At 44.0% G+C, this 18,796-nt stretch overlaps 1 protein-coding gene across 1 annotated transcript in view; it reads left to right on the top strand.

Annotated features, from left to right (window-relative positions):
• The window catches only part of ARHGAP35 (Rho GTPase activating protein 35), a 126,119-nt gene that overhangs the window by 53,489 nt on the left and 53,834 nt on the right, over positions 1-18,796 (top strand). Inside the window, exon 3 of the mRNA XM_012761507.3 lies at positions 12,856-13,000. Within this exon, the coding sequence (XP_012616961.2) occupies positions 12,856-13,000 (145 nt within the window). The remainder of the gene's footprint in view (positions 1-12,855; positions 13,001-18,796) is intronic.

Raw genomic sequence — 18,796 nt, forward strand, 5'->3', positions numbered from 1 at the left:
GTTTTCTTGCCTATGCAGTGTGAGAAAGGGCAGAGCAGCACTGTTGTGTGCTCTGTTCCCCTCCCCCTCCCCATCTGTGCTGACTATTAACACATATCACAGGCATTCTTCTGTTTGATTTGTCCTCAGCTTGCTTTTCCATTTGAGTCCTTCATCTGCTTCCAGTGTTTTCTTCTCCAAAGGTTGGTGCGGGCCAGGCCCATTCACAGCAGTCCTTATTTAGGGAGCCAGAAAACAGCCTGACCTGCTTCCCAGTATTTCCCCAAAGCTCTCCTGTTTAATGACACTGGAATCCAAACATTTTAGACATTTGACTTTCTTTTCTTCCTCCTGTACTCCCAAAGAAGACTGTTGCTGGAACAGCATATCTAAATGCTGACAGTTTTCTAATTTGTGGGGGTGTTTGAACACCTGGGGGATTAGGAAAGTGGTATAACAGCACACTGAATTAGAACTATTTTTCTGACTTCTAGCTACATTTTTACTACTTAAAATGATGGTTTTAAAACACATTCCCAAATAAGCCAGGGTTTAAAGAGCACGTGCTGTAGTGGAGGCTTTGCAGAATGCAGCTGGTCCTGGTGAGCCCCAAGGATAGCTGTGTCAGTGCTGGTGACAAGCACTGCCTAAGCTGGAGCTGCTTAGGCTGGATTGCTGGGTCGGCATGTGCGAAGTGGTCAACCTCCAGTCTGTCTTTAGTTATGAGGGCCACACCTCTTCAAGACAAATAAAAACAATACTTCTGGCCCAAGAGCAGTAGTGTGCCTGAAGTCAGTTTCTTTGTATCCTTTGGAAAGAGTGAGTAGAAGGTGAAATTTTCTTCTCCTGCTTTGGAAAATGAGGGTTTGAAATGACGGTGGTTGCTTTGTCATCCCAGTGCATAGACAAGCAAAGCCTTGGCCGCAGGAGCAAACCTCCTATTTAAAATTGCTGTTAAGAACACAGACTGACACTTGTTTTACTGGAAAAGCAAGATACCATCAGGGCAGAGAATTCCAAGCCAGCCCCCATGTGGGAATTTGGCCTTTGATTTTGATTGACATGACGAAGCAATACAATATTTATTTGAAGTGGGGGAGCAGCCAGGCACTCTGATGTCAGCTGGTAATGGAAGATACACTCCGTACCTCCTGCATGCCAGACACCACTGGGGAAGTGGCACAGATGCTTCTTGCTGAGACCTTAGTACCCAGTTGAGGCAGCAAGACCTACACAGCCACTGAAAACAGGTTGTCTGCCCAAGGAAGGCTGTGTGGGGACAGAATGAAGAACCCATGTTGGGAGTGGTTACGGTAGAGTAGGGTGGAGAGGTTAATTAGGTCAGCAGGAGCTCAGACTCCAGGAATCGGGAGGCCTGTCAGATCCCAACTCCAACTTCCTCACTTGGACTTGGGCACATGAGTCACCTCTCCATGTCCCTTCTACAAGAGAGGAAGCACCTTCCTCATTGGGTTGTGAGATATGAACACTGGGCATAGTGCATGCCAGGTAAGTGTTAGCTATTGTCATTTAACTAGACCTTGAAGAATGAGTAAAACCGGGCACGGCTCATTGGCTCATGCCTATAATCCTAGCAGTTTGGGAGGCTGAAAGGGGAGGATCACTTGAGGCCAGGAGTTTGAGATGAGCTTGAGTAACATAGGGAAGACTCTATAAGAAATTTTAAATATTGGCTGGGCATAGTGGTATGCGCCTGTGTAATCCCAGCTACTCAGGAGGCTGAGGCAGGAGGATCACTTGAGGCCAGGAGTTTGAGGTTACAGTGAGCTATGATGATGCCATGGCACTCTAGCCTGGATAACAGAGTGAGACTGTCTCAAAAAAAAAAAAAAAAAAAAGAGCATGAGTTAAGGAAAGACTTAAAGGTGGAAGTATGCATGTAGTATTCAGAGAAAGGAGAGAACTGGTCTGGTCTGTTGAGGGACCAACATTGTCCTCTTTTGTGTATGTTTTAACCCTTTGTGTTTGTTACTGAGCTCCTTTCTTGGTACTTACCCCTAGCAACTGCCCTAACAAAAAATAAGCTATGCTCTGGGTACCAGTGTGATATGGAAAAGGAAAAATCACTCAGAGCCTTCAGCTAATTAGCTAGATTAGCCCTTTACTGTAAAATTAGAGTCCAAGTGAGGGAATCGCTTTCATGTCTCCTAATGAAAGTGCAGACTGTAAAAGCTGACCCTCATTCTCGGTCCTTTTCCCAGCTGAACCATTTAGCAACCCGCCCTCATAGTGGGAGCCTTCCGCACTCAGCTGAATGAAATTGAAAATCTACTATTGCACTTTAGTGGGGGCCATGAATAGATGCTTTGTCTGTAAAGAGTTGTTGTTGCACATGGTCTCTGTCTCCCAGTGCCATGCGTTTGCAAAGATGAGATCAGGATCGGCAGGGTCTTATTTTAAAGCCAAAAAACAGGCTGGGGAGCCTTGTTCCGCCAAATATGCCTTTTTGGCATACTCAGATTGCTGAATTTGGTGTGTTTGACCACAGATTTAAAGAGAAATTATTGGCTATTTACCCTTCTATCTAATGTGCCCTTATTTTTGTATTTAAGAAAATGTGACAGAATGATAAAGAAAATCTTTCACTCACTGTAGCTACCACATGACAAGACAACCTATTGAAGAGCTAACCAATTCAATCATGCATTGTTTGGTCTATAAGGCACCAAGTAACCAGTTTGACAGTTTGTGTCCCCCTAGTGAATTGGCTTATTTCATTGGCTTCAGTGAATTGGCTGGTTGTTGCGGCTTTGTGTGGACACAGCTCTCATTTTGTGAGGCCTAGAACGGAGTTAAAGTTTCTAGTGTGAATAAAAACCAGCTGGGGAATTGGACTGCTGGCTCCCCTGGGAGGGATGTTGCGTTTTGACAGACAAGCTGAATGCCACGAAATATGAGCCGTTTGGAACCTGCTCGGGGAAAGACTCTCAGTGTGTGCTGCAGAAAAGCTTAGCCCCACTCAGTGAGCTTGTAGACCAGATGAATGGTTTTCAAAATGGGGTGGGCATGCTGACTTGACCTTGGAATTTCTGATTCCTGAAAGAAATTTTATCTTTCAAACTAAGTACACAAGCTCATTTGTTCTTTTAGGAAGGAAACATTCAATTCAGCGCAGGGGCATTTATCGAGCACTTGTTTTGTGCCTGGCGTTGTGCTGGGTGCTATAGGTGTGTAGTTATGTTCTTCTGGTTTCCAGTCTCGGGGATGATAGGGTTTAAACATGTATTTGCATGCATTTTTAACATTACCAGAGGGGAGATGGTAATTGTGTGACAAGGAGGTTTAACCCAAACTGGGACATCAGGAAAGCTCTTCAAGGAAATGAATGATATTTAAGGCTGAGACTTCCGAAGGGGTGAGGTAGGCAAAGTCAGTGAAGATGGAGGCTTCGTGGGAAGAGCTTTCCAGGAAAGTACGGAACTTGGAGCTGAAAAAACGGTGTTCAGAGACTTGACAGAAGTTTGGTGTGGCTGCGGCAGAGAGATAAGGGAGACCCTTGGCAAATAGTGGAGGGCTACAGAGACCATGTGAAGGATTTTGTATTTTCGTGCATTTTTTTAATATCTCCTGTGTGCCAGGTACAGTACCAGGCATTTCCACATAAGTTTTTCATTTATTCTTATCAGTGTTTTTTTTCTTCTTTTTACACCTACTACTGACTTGAGAACTTACCCGTCTTAACGAGGGGGATTTTTTTCCATCCTGATTTTGGCAATAAAGTAACTGGGGCTCAGAGAAATTAAACACCTTGCCCAAGTTAATGTAACTACTAAGTGGAGGAGTTGAGATTTTCGAACCCTGCTCTTCTGACTTCCACTTCCAGTAGATTTTAGAATCCAGTCTGCAAGAAAGATGCTAATATTCAATAGGAAGGGACACATATATTTAGACAACTCAGTCAGTCCAGTTCATTTGTTCATTCAAGCAAAAGGACTTTGGTTATCCAAAAAATCCATTTCCCGATGCCGTCCCCCAAGAACAGCATGGTGCTGTTTGTTTCTAGGCCCAGAGACGGGTTGAATAGAAGACAAAAAAGGCAGGGAGATATTGAATAGCAACTGGAACTTTGAGAAATTGTTTTGCACTGGTGTCACTCGATTTTCAGTTTATTTTAAGCCTGAAGAACTTCTGTAGTATGTTTTTGGTGATAAAAATAGACCATCTTTTTAACTGTCTGCCTTAGCTTACAGCACACCTGTTCTTAAAAAAAAAATTACAAGAGGCAACCCAGATTTATTTTTTAAAGAACAGAGATACTGCTCTGATGCTTCACTGAGCCAGCTTGTTCTCTCCCACCACCTGGTGATGTTGAAATACCTTTGTAGGAACTCATTATTTCAGCTCTCATCAGGACTGTCACCTCTGCTTGCAAGGAAAGGGCCTTCTGAATGAGTTTTATCCAGCATTTGAGAGGAGGCAAATTGATAAAAACTGACCCATAGTGTTGGAAAGTCAACATTCAGTGTGCATTGAATTTCAGGCAGGGTGTTTGTAAAAACATACCAGGAGCTAGTAGGCACGCCCCTCTGCTGAGACCCTAGTTGCACTGGCCGTGAATTGACCCAGGTTTGCCAGCCTTCCTGCCTTTACAGAGCTAAAAGCTATGGTCTTGATTTATTTGGGTCCTGCAATGGGACACGTTCCTTTCTTTTGCCATCATTCAAGAGGATTAAGGATTGTAGAAAGGCCAGGACTTCACTCTCCTTCCTGGCCATCCCTAAATAAAGATGCTCCAGTATGGTGAGTGACTGGTCGTAGATAGTACTAATGGCCAGCTTGAAAGAGACCAGATATGTGTGCTTTAATAATAGATTTTGCCAGCAGAAATCAGTCTGCTCTCAGGTTTTCTCCTAAACCTGGGCTTAGAGTTTTTCAGAGCCAGAAGCGGAGGAGGGGAGCACCAGTTAACCAAGAATACATTTGGGGCTTAAGCAAATAACTTAATTGAAAAGGTCCTTTTGACATCTGTTGGAAATATGAGAGAATAATTGCCAATCAGAAAGGGTGCAGTGTCGAATACAGAATGCGAGAAAGTGGTTTTGGGGAAGCTCTAGTAATGTCATCTGTGGAATATTTCCATTTTTCTAAGACTCTACCAACGGCAGTTAGTCCAGTGTGCCACCACACAACTCGGCAAGCCATGTGTGTGACCCTCTGGGGCTCTATTTATATCAGTTTCACTCTTGTCCCCATTGAGATGCCACCATCCCTGTTCCAGAATATATTCTGTATATGATATTACTTCTTAAAATAACAAAAACAAAAACAGTGAATCCAATGGCCTGGATTCTTTTTTTTATGTTGCCAAGCATTTAAAAGGCTGTACTAGGTGATACAACTCTAATGACCTTATTTTCTGACCCTAAAATCTGAATAAGTAATTTTACATGTAAAAGAGTATTTATGGAGACCAGAAGAGAATATTTGAAGTTGACAATTTAGGGTCCTAAATAGCTATACCTGCTGTTCCCACAGAAGATAGAATATTCTTTTTTTTTTTTTGAGACAAGTTTCACTCTGTTGCCCAGGCTAGGGCTACAGTGCGTTGGCGTCGGCCTAGCTCACAGCAACCTCAAATTCCTGGGCTCAAGCTATCCTTCTGCCTCAGCCTCCTGAGTAGTTGGGACTACAGGCATGTGCCACCGTGCCCAGCTAATTTTTTCTATGTATTTTTAGTTGGCCAATTAATTTCTTTCTATTTTTAGTAGGGACGGGGGGTCTCACTCTTTCTCAGGCTGGTTTCAAACTCCATACCTTGAGCGGGCCACCCGCCTCGGCCTCTCATAGTGCTAGGATTACAGGCGTGAGCCACCGCACCCGGCCAGAATATTCTTTATCCAGTAAGGGCGACGACTTCTCCATTATAGCTGTGGAAGACTGCCTGTGTGCTTTCAATCTCTTTACCTTTTTTCTTTGTTGCTCATTTGGCACTTACTCATGTGATATCTGTCGTAGATCAGCTTTGTTTATTGTGGACATGTCATCTTTCACCAATTAGATTATAAGTTCATTGAGGATGGGAGATGACTTTGGTCGTAGTATTAATTCTGCCGCTAGTTTGATACATGACCTTGGGTAATTCATTAAAAAGGAAAAATGCCAAGATTCTTGCCTTCTAGGCATTTAGCCCACTAGGTAAGCGGTTGTATGTGTACATAAATGACTGTACCCTGTTCAGTGCCTACAGAGTGACAGAGGGAATTATTATTTCATCTACTTTTTCAAAAACGGTTTATGATATGGTACTGTCAAAGTATGAACAAGGCCTCTGAGCCGCATCCCTCACTTTACTAGTGAGAGCAGCACAGAGTAAGAAGAAGAAAAAATCATCTTAGAGATAGGCCTCATCTCAGCCAAATGTGAAAAAGTAGAAAGGAACACTGGCCCAGGGCTTTATTGGGAACTGCTTTTGTTCAGCAAGTATGTTGAGTGCCCACTGCACGTCAGGTTTGAAACCCAGCCATCTTAACAGACTTACAGAAGGGGCCCTCTCTTGGCTCTGCCCTGTTCTCTGGCTGGCATTCTACTCTTTTCTTGCCCCAGTGGAGTTGGAGGGGCTGTGGAGTGGGCTTCTCCCTGCCAGGGTGGGAGCAGAGGCAGTGACAGACACAGCTTCCTACTCTGCCACTTTGGGGAGCTTGCCCTTTATGCCCGTGTGTCCGAAAAGCCAAGCGGCCAGAGGCAGAGTCCAGGCACTCTTTTTCCCCAGTGCACCACTGGCACAAACTATGGTTTATTAATTTTGCCACATTGCTGGGTGAGGTGGCTCGCACCTGTAACCCTAGCACTTTGGGAGGCTGAGGCCAGAGGATCACTTGAGTTCAGGAGTTGCAGACCAGTCTGAGCAAGAGTGAGACTCCGTCTCTGCTAAAAATAGAAAAAATTATCCGGGTGTCTTGGTGCAAGCCTGTAGTCCCAGCTACTTGAAGACTGAGACGGGAGGATCTCTTGACCCCAGGAGGTTGAGATTGCTGTGAGCTGGGCTGATGTCACAGCACTCTACTCACCTCAACAAACTGAGACTCTGTCTCAAAAAAATAAAATAAATTTTGCCACAGAGTTAATATGAAGACTAACAATCAGGTATGTTTTTAAGGAACCTGTGAGCTGCAGAACAATAGACTGTATTATTCATTTTTTAAATATCTATCTGAAAGGACAAGCTGGCCTGGTCCTTTGTGTATGGCAGTGACACTTCATCAGGAGATGGCTCATGTAGGGTAAAGACCTTAAAGGGTCTTGGCATTCATAGGTCACAGTGCTCTCAGTGATAGATGTGAATCTTTTTGAGCTTCTGTTTTCTCAACTGTAAAATGGGGCTAATAGCCCTTACGTTTCAGGGTGGTTGTGAGTGTTCAGTTGTGCAGAGCACCTAGCACTATGTCCTGCCACTCCTACAGAATCACTGTTCATCCATTTTTGACCCAGTTGGACTGTAAACTTAGAGGCACAGATGTGGAGATTGTTCTCAGGGATTGGCTTCCTCAGGCTAGATGGTTTTTTCAGCTCAGCCTGCTAAGTGGGTGCCCCCAAAAGAAGATGGATGTTGGGTGGTGTCACTTTCTCCTCTCCAAGGACCTGCTGCTGAGAGTGCTTCCCAGTGATTGCTTAAAGTGTGACACACGTCTGACGATATGAGACATCTGTCAAGCCACTTAAGAGAATGACATTCCCATCTGAAATGTGCCCAGTAACCCTTCAGGTGCCTGAAGTGTTGGTTGTTATATCAGCACTCTGGCCCAACTCTTGGCATGCACCCCAATCACGGATTTTCTTAATAGGAAGGTTTGGAGTTAGTTGTGCAAGAATTCCCTGCCTAATTTTGTGACACCCTAGAGAGCCTTTAGATATCTCAAGGAGGTATTCTGTAAACCAGAGTTTGTTTAAATCTTAAAAAAGTGAGAATAAGATAGAATCCGTGTCATTGAGCAAGTGGAGGTTCATGCTATTGCAAAAACTTACTCTTCATTTCCACATTTGTAAATTGAAGGGTTGAAGTAGATCTTGGACTCTTTGAGGTGAAAGAGATAAGAGCAATAGTCTAATTTAGCCTTCCAACTCTCTTGACTCTCCCAACATGAAGCCATACAAAATAAGCCTGTTCCATATTCAATAAGTAGCTCTATAGCTATTTGAAAAGTGCCCCATTCTTCCTGTTTCCAGGTTAAAGTTCCCTGGTATTTTATGTGAGTGGATCTTTGTTACCTTTAGAAGTCTTCCAGATAATCAGTGTACCTTTATTCATTTATTCAGTCATCCATCCATTCATTCTGCCTATCCCAAGAACTTTTGTAAAAAGTTTTTAAACTGGGCGGAGTGCTGTGGCTAATGCCTGTGAGTAAATCTCACACTCTGGGAGGCTAAGGCAGGTGGATCGCTTGAGCTCAGGAGTTCGAGACTAGCCTGAGCAAGAACAAGACCCCGTCTCTACTAAAAATTGAAAAATTAGCGGGCGGTTGTGGTACGCTTGTAGTCCCAGCTACTTGGGAGGATGAGGCGGGAGGATCACTGGAGCCCAGGAGTTCAAGGTTGCAATGAGCAATAATTGAGCCACTGCCCCCCAGCCTGGGTGACATAGTGAAACCCCATCGCTTAAAATAAATAAATGATAAAATAAAAATAATATAGGGTTCTCCAGATCTGTTGTTTATTTGGAGTGAGATAATACATGTATGTAAAGAACTTAAGCCAGGGTCTGGTACGTAGAAAGCATTCAATTGACAGAGGCTAAATTTTCTAGCTCATTTCGCTTATTAGAACACACCTGCATCATCTTATTCTAATATTGAGAGGGTGGGAAAGTATACAATGAAAATTCATTGTCTGTTTAGTAAGCTCTGGTTAGAGGGCTTTAAGGTGATTAGGAATAGCTTCTTTGTAGCTTCTGTTTCAGTTCCATTTTTTAGTGCTTAACGACATGTTTTATTTGGAAGCTTCAGTTTTCTTGAAGAAAAATGCTGTTATGTTAGTTTTGACTGGCAAATTTTGGAGGATTGAAGTTGTTAAAAACTTGAATGAAAGGAGGTGGAAAAATGTCTTTTAAATACAGATGATCTTCTTTGATTATGCAGATGCTATAGCAGTTATTCCTTTTGAGACAGAGTGTCACTCTCTTGCCTGGGCTAGGGTGCTGTGGCGTCAGCCTAGCTCACAGCAGCCTCAAACTCCTGGACTCAAGCAATCCTGCTGCCTCAGCCTCCTCGATAGCTGGGACTAAAGGCATGCACCATTGTGCCTGGCTAACTTTTTCTATTTTTAGTTATTTGGCTAATTTCTTGCTATTTATTATTATAGTAGAGATGAGGTCTCACTGTTGCTCAGGCTGGTCTCAAACTCCTGAGCTCAAGCGAGCCTCCCACCTCGGCCTCCCAGAGTGCTAGGATTACAGGCATGAGCTACTGCGCGCGACCGTAAACTTTTAAAGCCTTTTAAACTTTGAACATTTTAAACTTTAAAATTTAAAAATTAGGCTGGGCGCGGTGGCTCACGCCTGTAATCCTAGCACTCTGGGAGGGCAAGGTGGGCGGATTATTCGAGCAGGAGTTTGAAACCAGCCTGAGCAAGAGCGAGACCCCGTCTCTACTATAAATAGAAAGAAATTAATTGGCCAACTAATACATACGGAAAAAATTAGCTGGGCATGGCGGCGCATGCCTGTAGTCCCAGCTACTTGGGAGGCTGAGGCAGGAGGATTGCTTGAGCCCAGGAGTTTGAGGTTGCTGTGAGCTAGGCTGACACCACGGCACTCACTCTAGCCTGGGCAACAAAACGAGACTCTCAAAAAAAAAATTATGTACTGTTTTAAGGGGGAGAGAGAATATTGCTTAACTCCTGGTGGCCGGAATTTGTAATAGTAGAAACACTCAGCCCCTTTTTAGTAAGAGCTCACACTTAGGGGTAACTACTGTGTGCCGGGTGCTGAGCCACTCTGCATACATCTTAGCATTTCACCCTCATGGCCACCTTGTGAGCAGAGTACTGTCCCTGAGATGTTAACTTAGTGGACCAAAACCACAGAACTTGTCAGTCGGGATTCATACCCAGGTATATCAGATTTCAAAGCTTAAATTCTTTATGTTGTACTTCATATCAGTAGAAGAAGCTAGAGAGATAGTCATTGATTTAATTACTTCCTGTAAAGGTATATCGTACATCATTAATTTGCTTTTCATTACTTCTTTTTTATTTTTTGAGACAGAGTCTCACTCTGTTGCCCAGGCTAGAGTGCCGTGGCATCAGCCTAGCTCACAGCAACCTCAAACTCCTGGGCTCAAGCAATCCTCCTGCCTCAGGCTCCCGAGTAGATGGGACTACAGGCATGTGCCACCATGCCCGGCTAATTTTTGTATATATATTTTTAGTTGGTCAATTAATTTTTTTGTATTTTTAGTAGAGACAGGGTCTCTTGCTCAGGCTGGTTTCGAACTCCTGACCTTGAGTGATCCGCTTGCCTTGGCCTCCCAGAGTGCTAGGATTACAGGAGTGAGCCACCGCACCCGACCTTGCTTTTCATTACTTCTGTGACAAAAAGTGTGCCATCAGAGCTTGTTTGCCTCTGGCGGTATGTAAGGGGAGCTAGCAGCAGCCACTCCCCACAGCGTGGGAGGCTGTGTCACTGGTGTAGAGGAGTGGCATCCACAGTGGGCTGGACGGGTTTTGTTGAGTGTGTGAACTTCCCTGGGACCCCAGAATCCATCCACATTACCGTTCTCCATACCGAACCAGTTAGCAGGCTGTGTGAAGATTGGATTCTTTTTTTTTTTTTTTTGAGACAGAGTCTCACTTTGTTGCCCAGGCTAGAGTGAGTGCCATGGCATCAGCCTAGCTCACAGCAACCTCAAACTCCTGGGCTCAAGTGATCCTTCTGCCTCAGCCTCCTGAGTAGCTGGGACTACAGGCACGCGCCACCATGCCCAGCTAATTTTTTATATATATTTTTAGTTGTCCAGATAATTTATTTCTATTTATAGTAGAGACGGGGTCTCACTTTTGTTCAGGCTGGTTTTGAACTCCTGACCTTGAGAGCAATCCTCCCGCCTTGGCCTCCCAGAGTGTTAGGGTTACAGGCATGAGCCACTGCACCTGGCCTGAAGATTCGCTTCTCACTGCCTTTGTTTTGTCATGTAAGGCAATGTCACCCAGCAGCCCAGAAATGGGCTTGCTCTTTCTTTGGGGTGCCTTTTATTCTCAGCTGTTCTTTTTTGCGACTGGTTTGCACAGGAAGTCCTCAAAGAATCTCAGACTAAACAGGAAGTGATTTGTTCCCATATAAAGGGGTACTAAAAGGAAGGAGGATGGGCAGGAGGAGAAAAGAGAATGGTTGACTTGTGACCTGGCAGCTAGTTGTCTCCTTCAGTGAATTTCATGTAAAATCCATAAATACTATGTAGGTTTATAAGCTGTGTGCATTTCTAAGTAAATCTGCTCTTCTAAGTTGGTCTCATCAACTTGGAAATGAAACCAAATTGCTGGAGATACACCTGGGTCTGTTTACCTTGCTCATATTTGGTTCCCCTCCTCTTTTTAGTAGACATTTTAACAAAAGGCCAAAATTGCAAGTGTATTTCTTTGGATTTAGGAAATTTACCGTTTGTTTACAGCAGTGTTTTCCCCATTTAAGCTTCAAAATAAAAGGATTAAGTCATTTTGGAGCAGAATATCTCAATATTAATAATGTTAATGAGCATGGGCTTTGAATCCCAGCACTGTCACTTACTAGTTATGTCATTTAGGCACGTGAGGGTGTTTTCCTCAGTAAAATGGAGTGTCATGAGGCTCAAAATAAATAATATTTGGTTGCCGCTGCCACTTGGCCTCTGGAAGCAAAAAAAAGAAACAATATTTGCTTGGCCAGGCCTGGTGGCTCATGCCTATAATCCTAGCTGTTTGGGAGACTGAGGTAGGAGGGTTGCTTGGGTCCTGGAGTTTGAGACCAGGCTGAGCAACAGTGAAACCTCATCTCTACAAAATGTAAAAAATTAGCCAGGCGTGGTGGTACATGCCTGTAGTCCCAGCTACTCTGGAGGCTGAGGTGGGAGGATTGCTTAAGCCCCAGGAGCTTGAAGTTGCAGTAAGCTATGATGATGGCACTGCATTCTAGCCCGGGCAGTAGAGTGAGACCCTGCCTCAGATAGATAGATAGATAGATAGATAGATAGATAGATAGATAGATAGATAGATAGATAGATAGATAGGAATTGGTTGGTGCATAGTAAGTTCTTAAGTAGTCAGGTAGTTGCTATTGCTGCTACTACTTCTTGAGGAAGGTGACTCTGGGGAAGAATAGGCAAAAAATTATTTTATTTGTCTTGTTAGATTAGCTGGCTTTACCCTTTCCTAATGTGGAAGACATTGGGAATTAACTCCAGGCTAATGTATCAAAGGAATTTCTCATTTGGGACTGTCTGCCCTAGCAGAATGCATGCTCTATCTTATTTCTGGAAAGAGGAAATTATTTGTTTTCTGTTTCATCTTTTTATAGATTTTAGCCATCTTTGAGTATATAACATCTATTATCCACGTGTAGTGTTTGGAAAACTTCCTGTTTATTCCAGTGCATCCCGGGTAAAGGATGTGGATAATCATCTTATTGCTATGTTATTAAATAAACATGGCCTGCTTTTTATAAACATCTTTGTTCTAATAGTGCAGTCTCACAGTCACAGTGTGACTATGTGGCAACTTTCTGGCATCTCGTGTGATATTTGGAGGCGTGAGTAAGTGGGTCTCTATCCTGCTTGAAATCATTGCAGGAGTTTTCACACCACTGTGAGTTCTCTGGAAGCCTTACTGATGTTTAAGTTGCACATTCATACTCACTTTGTTTTTGTGCTTTCTTCTCTCTTTTCTGGACAGAAACCAAAGCCCAAACCCCGGCCATCCATCACAAAGGCAACCTGGGAGAGTAATTATTTTGGGGTGCCCTTAACAACGGTCGTGACTCCAGAGAAGCCGATCCCCATTTTTATTGAAAGATGTATTGAGTACATTGAAGCCACAGGTAAGAGTGTTACCTCATAACAATTTATACCTTTCACTGTCTACAGGATGTTTTCTGGAACCATCTGGTTTTCTAAGCCATCTTAGATTCTGGAATCAGTTGTTGTTGAGTGTGAGATGTTCTCAGAGAAGGAGCTGAGCAGTCCTGACAGCTGTCAGGTTTATGGATTCTGCATTTTTGTGCAGTTTCGAGGCTCTGTGTGGCATTTATTAGACCTTGGTGCATGTGGGAGCAGTTCTATTCTCGGAGCTGCAGTTGTGGCTGGTTGGGAACTTGCTCTGCGCTGTCTCCGCACCCGCCATAGCATGTAGCACACCGTCAGTTGCCTGTCTGTTCCTTCCAGAGCTGTCTGCTTCGTGAGGGTTTTATGTATGATTGTGTCTGCAGCACTATACTAAACACACAGTACATCTGGTGTACTTGAGACTCATGGATTAACAGGATTTTTGTCTGAGTAAAACAATCGGGGCTGGGCGCGGTGGCTCACGCCTGTAATCCTAGCACTCTGGGAGGCCGAGGCAGGAGGATCACTCAAGGTCAGGAGTTTGAAACCAGCCTGAGCAAGAGCGAGACCCTGTCTCTACTAAAAATAGAAAGAAATTAATTGGACAACTAAAGATATATAGAGAAAAACAAATTAGCCGGGCATAGTGGTGCATGCCTGTAGTCCCAGCTACTCGGGAGCTGAGGCAGGAGGATGGCTTGAGCCCAGGAGATTGAGGTTGCTGTGAGCTAGGCTGCCGCCACGGCACTCTAGCCCAGGCAACAGAGTGAGACTGTCTCAAAAAAAAAAATCAGATGTTTGGGTTATCTTCTGGTTATGCAGCTGAGTATCAGCTCTACTGGCAACTGGGTGTTATCACAAAGGCAAACTGTCTTGGAAAATTTTCTGTACTGTTCTTTGAATAACAAAATTTTACTTGTGTTAATTAAGACCATTTGTTCATTCAGTTAGAGCTCCCATGTGTCTCTCTGGCCTTCCAATTTCACGCCATTGTTTCTCTCCATTTGCTCCTGGCTACTTTCTAAGCTGGTGATCTTTGAGGAGATGGTGGTATAGCAGTCACATGCTAATGTGGATTCTTGAGTATTAATAGTTGAGCTCGAAATTAATTTGAAACTAAGGTAGGGATTTACAGCCTTCCTGTGTGTTCTTCTAATTCCGGTGTTATCTGTAATGGATATGATATTGTGTGGTTCAGACAGCCTACCAGGTTCTGCTGCTAATTTCCGCATCATGGGGTAAAACTGATTGACAATGTTAATATTTACTTAGGATGTTGCAAATCAGGGACCATAGCTTTTAAATTGAAGCCCACCAAAGACTTTGTAGTTATTTCCAGAGTTTTCTCAGGGGTACCCCAGGGTCGAATCTCAGTAAATACTCTGCCACTCGGCATAATCGTAGCAGATCTGCAGCTTTGTTTGGTTCATTCTGTACCCAAAGCCGTTTCCGTGTGTATCTTTTTTTGTGGTGGGGAAGGTGGGTGGGCAGGGCTGCAGCCAGCGCTACCTTCTGCAGACCCTCACCCCCGCTGTGTCCATCTTTTTGACACTGGTTTTCTATCACTTTCTTCCTGGAGCCTCTTTCTTGGACAAGGAAGTCTATAGGAAGCAAATCTGAGTGGTTGAAGGCTCTTGACCCTATACTTCAGAAAGATTATGTCATTTTCATGGCGGGGAGGTGAGGAGCCATTTTTTTCCTTAACTTTCTTTGTTTTTTTTTTGTTTTTTTGAGACAGGGTCTCACTCTGTTGCCTTGGCTAGAGTGCCGTGGCATCAGCCTAGCTCACAGCAACCTCAAACTCCTGGGCTTAAGCAATCCTCCTGCCTCAGCCTCCCGAGTAGCTGGGACTACAGCCATGCGCCACCATGCCCGGCTAATTTTTTCTATATATTTTTAGTTGGCCAATTAATTTCTTTCTATTTATAGTAGAGATGGGGTCTTGCTCTTGCTCAGGCTGGTTTCAAACTCCTGATGTTGAGTGATCCTCCTGCCTCAGCCTTCCAGAGTGCTAGAATTACAGGCACGAGCCACCGCGCCCGGCCCCTAAACTTTTTATTTTGAAATAATTTCAGATGTATAGAGAAGTTACAAAAATTGAAAGTTTTAACAAATTGTAAGTTAGAAAAATTCCCAGGTTCCCTAAATGCTAACATTTTACTATATTTACTTTATCATTCTTTCTATGTGTGAATCTTTTTTATCTCTCTTTATGTTAATAAAGTGTTTGAAAGTTGTATATATGATACATCTTTAATTTTAAATACTTCAGTGGGTATTTCCTAAAAACATTCTCTTATGGAACCACCATGTACTTGTCAAAATTAAGAAACTGACATTGATCCAGAACTAATCTATCTGTAATGTAATCTAAAGACATTTTCATTTCATCAGTTTACCCACTAACATCGTTTATAGCAACAGACAAAAAATTTTTTTGGTCCAGGACCTAAGCCCAGACCACATATTATATTTAGTTGTCAAATCTCTTTAGTCTCTAATCTGGAACCGTTTGGGTGGTGTGTTTTTTGTGACCTTCATAGTTTTAAAGAATTACAGATCAATTCTTTTTGTAGGATGTTCCTCAACTTGGTTTGTTTTGGGTTTGAGGGGTTTTTTTGTTTGTTTGTTTTTTACTGTTTCCTCATGATTAGACTCTGGCTTTGCATTTCTGGCAGGAACAGGGTCGCAAAAAAAGGAAAAAGGATCATTGCTTTCTCGCCTCAAAATTTGCTACTCATTTATAACCAGGGCTCTGTGTTGAGACTCCCCCTCCATAATTTGCCTTCGAAGGTTAGCTCCTAACATCGTGGGTGGAGATTGGTTCTGGTTGGCACCTATCTTTTTTCCTGAGCTTTCTGATCGTTCATTTACCCTTTTTCGTATTTCTGAAAATTGGGATGTGGTAAAGAAATGGCCAGTGAGTAGAACAGATTTCAGATTAATGTGCAGATGCTTTTAGGCCAGCGCAGCCCAGAGGCAGCCTCTGCTTGCGGTGCTAATAGGATATTAAACTTTCGCTGTCTCAGCTCCAGTTACATGGAAAGGCTGGACGAGGGCAAGTCACTACCACAGCTGCTATGGGACCTCCAGGAAAGCGATGGGAGTGGGAGGGTCGAGGGGAGCCTGGGAGTCAGACTGATTTTATGTTTCTGGCTCAAATGCCTTTTTCTCCAGTTTTCATCTACATGGAGAATTGGTTGAGGCAGTGGAGTCACTGCTCCCTTCTATAGCAGTGTGACTCCTAAGTGACAGAGACCATTGGCCAGACTAATCTGAGCGCTCTGATGCATGGCAGGAAGTGGAAATATCAGTTCAGTTTATCTCCCTGGAGTGGAGTGGGGGTGAGGGGTTACTTTTAGAGCCTGCTCACAACAGCTGTCCTGGGAAGAATTGCTCTGGATCAGGTACACTATCTTTACAGCTATGGGGGTCACAAGACTGAGGTTTTCAGTCCTGGGTCTCAGGGCCAAATTTGAGTCAAGGCTTTTTACAGTTTAGGAAATATCCTACCTCATAGGAACCCCCGGAGGGAGCTTCCAAGTGTCACTCCTCCCCACCCGGGAAGATCTCAGTGTCCTGGAGGCAGATGTCTGGTGCCTGGATGCCTTGGCTCTGCAGCACGTGTTCCCAGGCGCCCAGCCTCACCTGTTAGCCATTTCACTAAAAATTGCATCCTCTAGGCACAGTTTCTTTGAAAAATCTGGAGGACCAAATCTCCTCGCTCCCTCTTTTTGTGATTTTTAACTTTTTTCTTTTGGCAATGGGAGGGGCAGGGCAACAGTGATGACAGTGATCTCCCATGCAGGTAGTACTTTTCTTAATTGGTTTGCGTCCTGAGAGGTGACCGATCACCAGCACCTCTAGCAAGTGCTCCAGGATCTGCAAAAAGAGGAATTGGGCTCAGGGAGAAGCTGGTTCATTGGGGCAGAGGCACCTACTTTATATCTTGAATTATAATATATTCAGACCATTCCATATAAATAACAGGTAGGCCACGGTTTTGTTAGGGCATCTTAATTTTACTTAGTCCCTGTGGGATGAAATTCTCCCTGAAGTCAAGGAAGCTTGGCAGGTGTTGAAAATAATAATGCCAGAGACGGTTTGCCATCATGTTCCACTCACCCCACTTTCTGTTCCTTTGCACTTTTTTTTTTTTTTTTTTAAGAGACAGGCTCTCGCTCAGTCACCGAGGCTGGAGGGCAGTGGCGTGATCATAGCTCACTGAAGCCTTGAACTGGGCTCTAGCAGTTCTTGCGCCTCAGCCTCCTGAGTAGATGGGAATACAGGCGTGTGCCACCACACCCGGCTATGTTCCTTACACATTCATTGAGCGTTGATAGGATCTAGGCATGGCTTTGGGCACTTGGCGTGTATGAGCTCATTTCACAAGAGATTGTTTTGTTGCTCTGGTGGGAAGCTGGCCCTTGGGAGGGAGTCAGGGTATGTCTCAGTCTGTTGTCACTGTAGAGAGGACCTCAGTGTCAGGAAAGTGCAGGGTTAGCCTGGCTAGAGCAAAGGTGGCTCTTCCTCTACTCTCTTGGGAAGAATCCTGCACAAAACCCAGTGACAGAACCAGAGCTTTGCCTCTCAGGCCAGCAGCTGCCTGGGCACAGTATTGCAGCCAAAGTTCACCTTTATTTTCAACATCCCTTTGCTGGAGGTCCTGCACTATCCTGCCTTGGGGGTTCTGTCCCTGTGCCTGGCAGGCTGTGCAATACAAGTTGTGCCTTCTTTATTTGCCTTTCTGGAGTACTGCCTTGATGAGCAGCGTGATCAGGTCAGCCTTGACCTCTCATTCCTAGTCGAGTGGGGAAATCCCAGATACAGGACCATGTGGTCACAGGAAGACAAACTTCCTGATAACTCATGGTTGATCTAAAAATAATTAGCTTATCATCTTTGTATGTGGGGGTGGGGGTGGCAGATTTTGTTCATTCAGCTAATATTTATTGAATGTTTATATTAAACACTTGCTATCTGCTAGGCACTATGTGAATTCAGGTTGCCCCATAGTGTCCAAGGGTGAGGGCAATAGACATAATTACACACACGCATGATTAATCAGGCAAGGAGCATTATTGGATTTTAAAATCATTGGGGAATAAAATGACTGACAGGTCCAAGTGCTGGTGAGGATATGGAACAATGAGAACCCTCACACGCTGCTCAGGGGGGTTTAAGAGGGTAGAATCACTTTGGATGACTCCTTGGCAGTTTATTAAAAAGTTAAACAACACACTTACCATTCTACTTCTAGGTATTTTCCCAAGATAAATGAAAACATATGTTCACACAAAGACTTGTACTCAGCTGTTTCTAGTGGCTTTGTTCATGAGAGTCCAAAACTAGAAACCACCCAAAATGTCCATCAGTGGGTGAATAAACAAACTGGTACATCTATCCAGTGGAATACTACTCAGTGATCAAAAGGAATTAAGGTGGCACATGCCTATAGTCACAGCTACTTGGGAGACTGAGGCAAGAAGATCGCCTGAGCCCAGCAGTTTGAGGTTGCTGTGAGTGCTATGGCACTCTAGCTTGGGCAACAGAGCAAGACCATGTCTTTTTTTTTTTTGAGACAGAGTCTCACTCTGTTTCCTGAACTAGAGTGCCGTGGCGTCAGCCTAGCTCACAGCAACCTCCAACTCCTGGGCTCAAGCGATCCTCCTGCCTCAGCTGTTACGGCAAGTGTACAGCTAGTGCTACAGCTCTTGACCAGGGAAAGAACCGAGCAGCACACAAAGAGGTGGAGAACAGCCTTTATTTAGCCAGCAGGCTCAGCACAGCAA

The sequence above is a fragment of the Microcebus murinus genome, chromosome 16, assembly GCF_040939455.1.
Source record: "Microcebus murinus isolate Inina chromosome 16, M.murinus_Inina_mat1.0, whole genome shotgun sequence".
Classification (NCBI taxonomy): Eukaryota; Metazoa; Chordata; class Mammalia; order Primates; family Cheirogaleidae; genus Microcebus; species Microcebus murinus.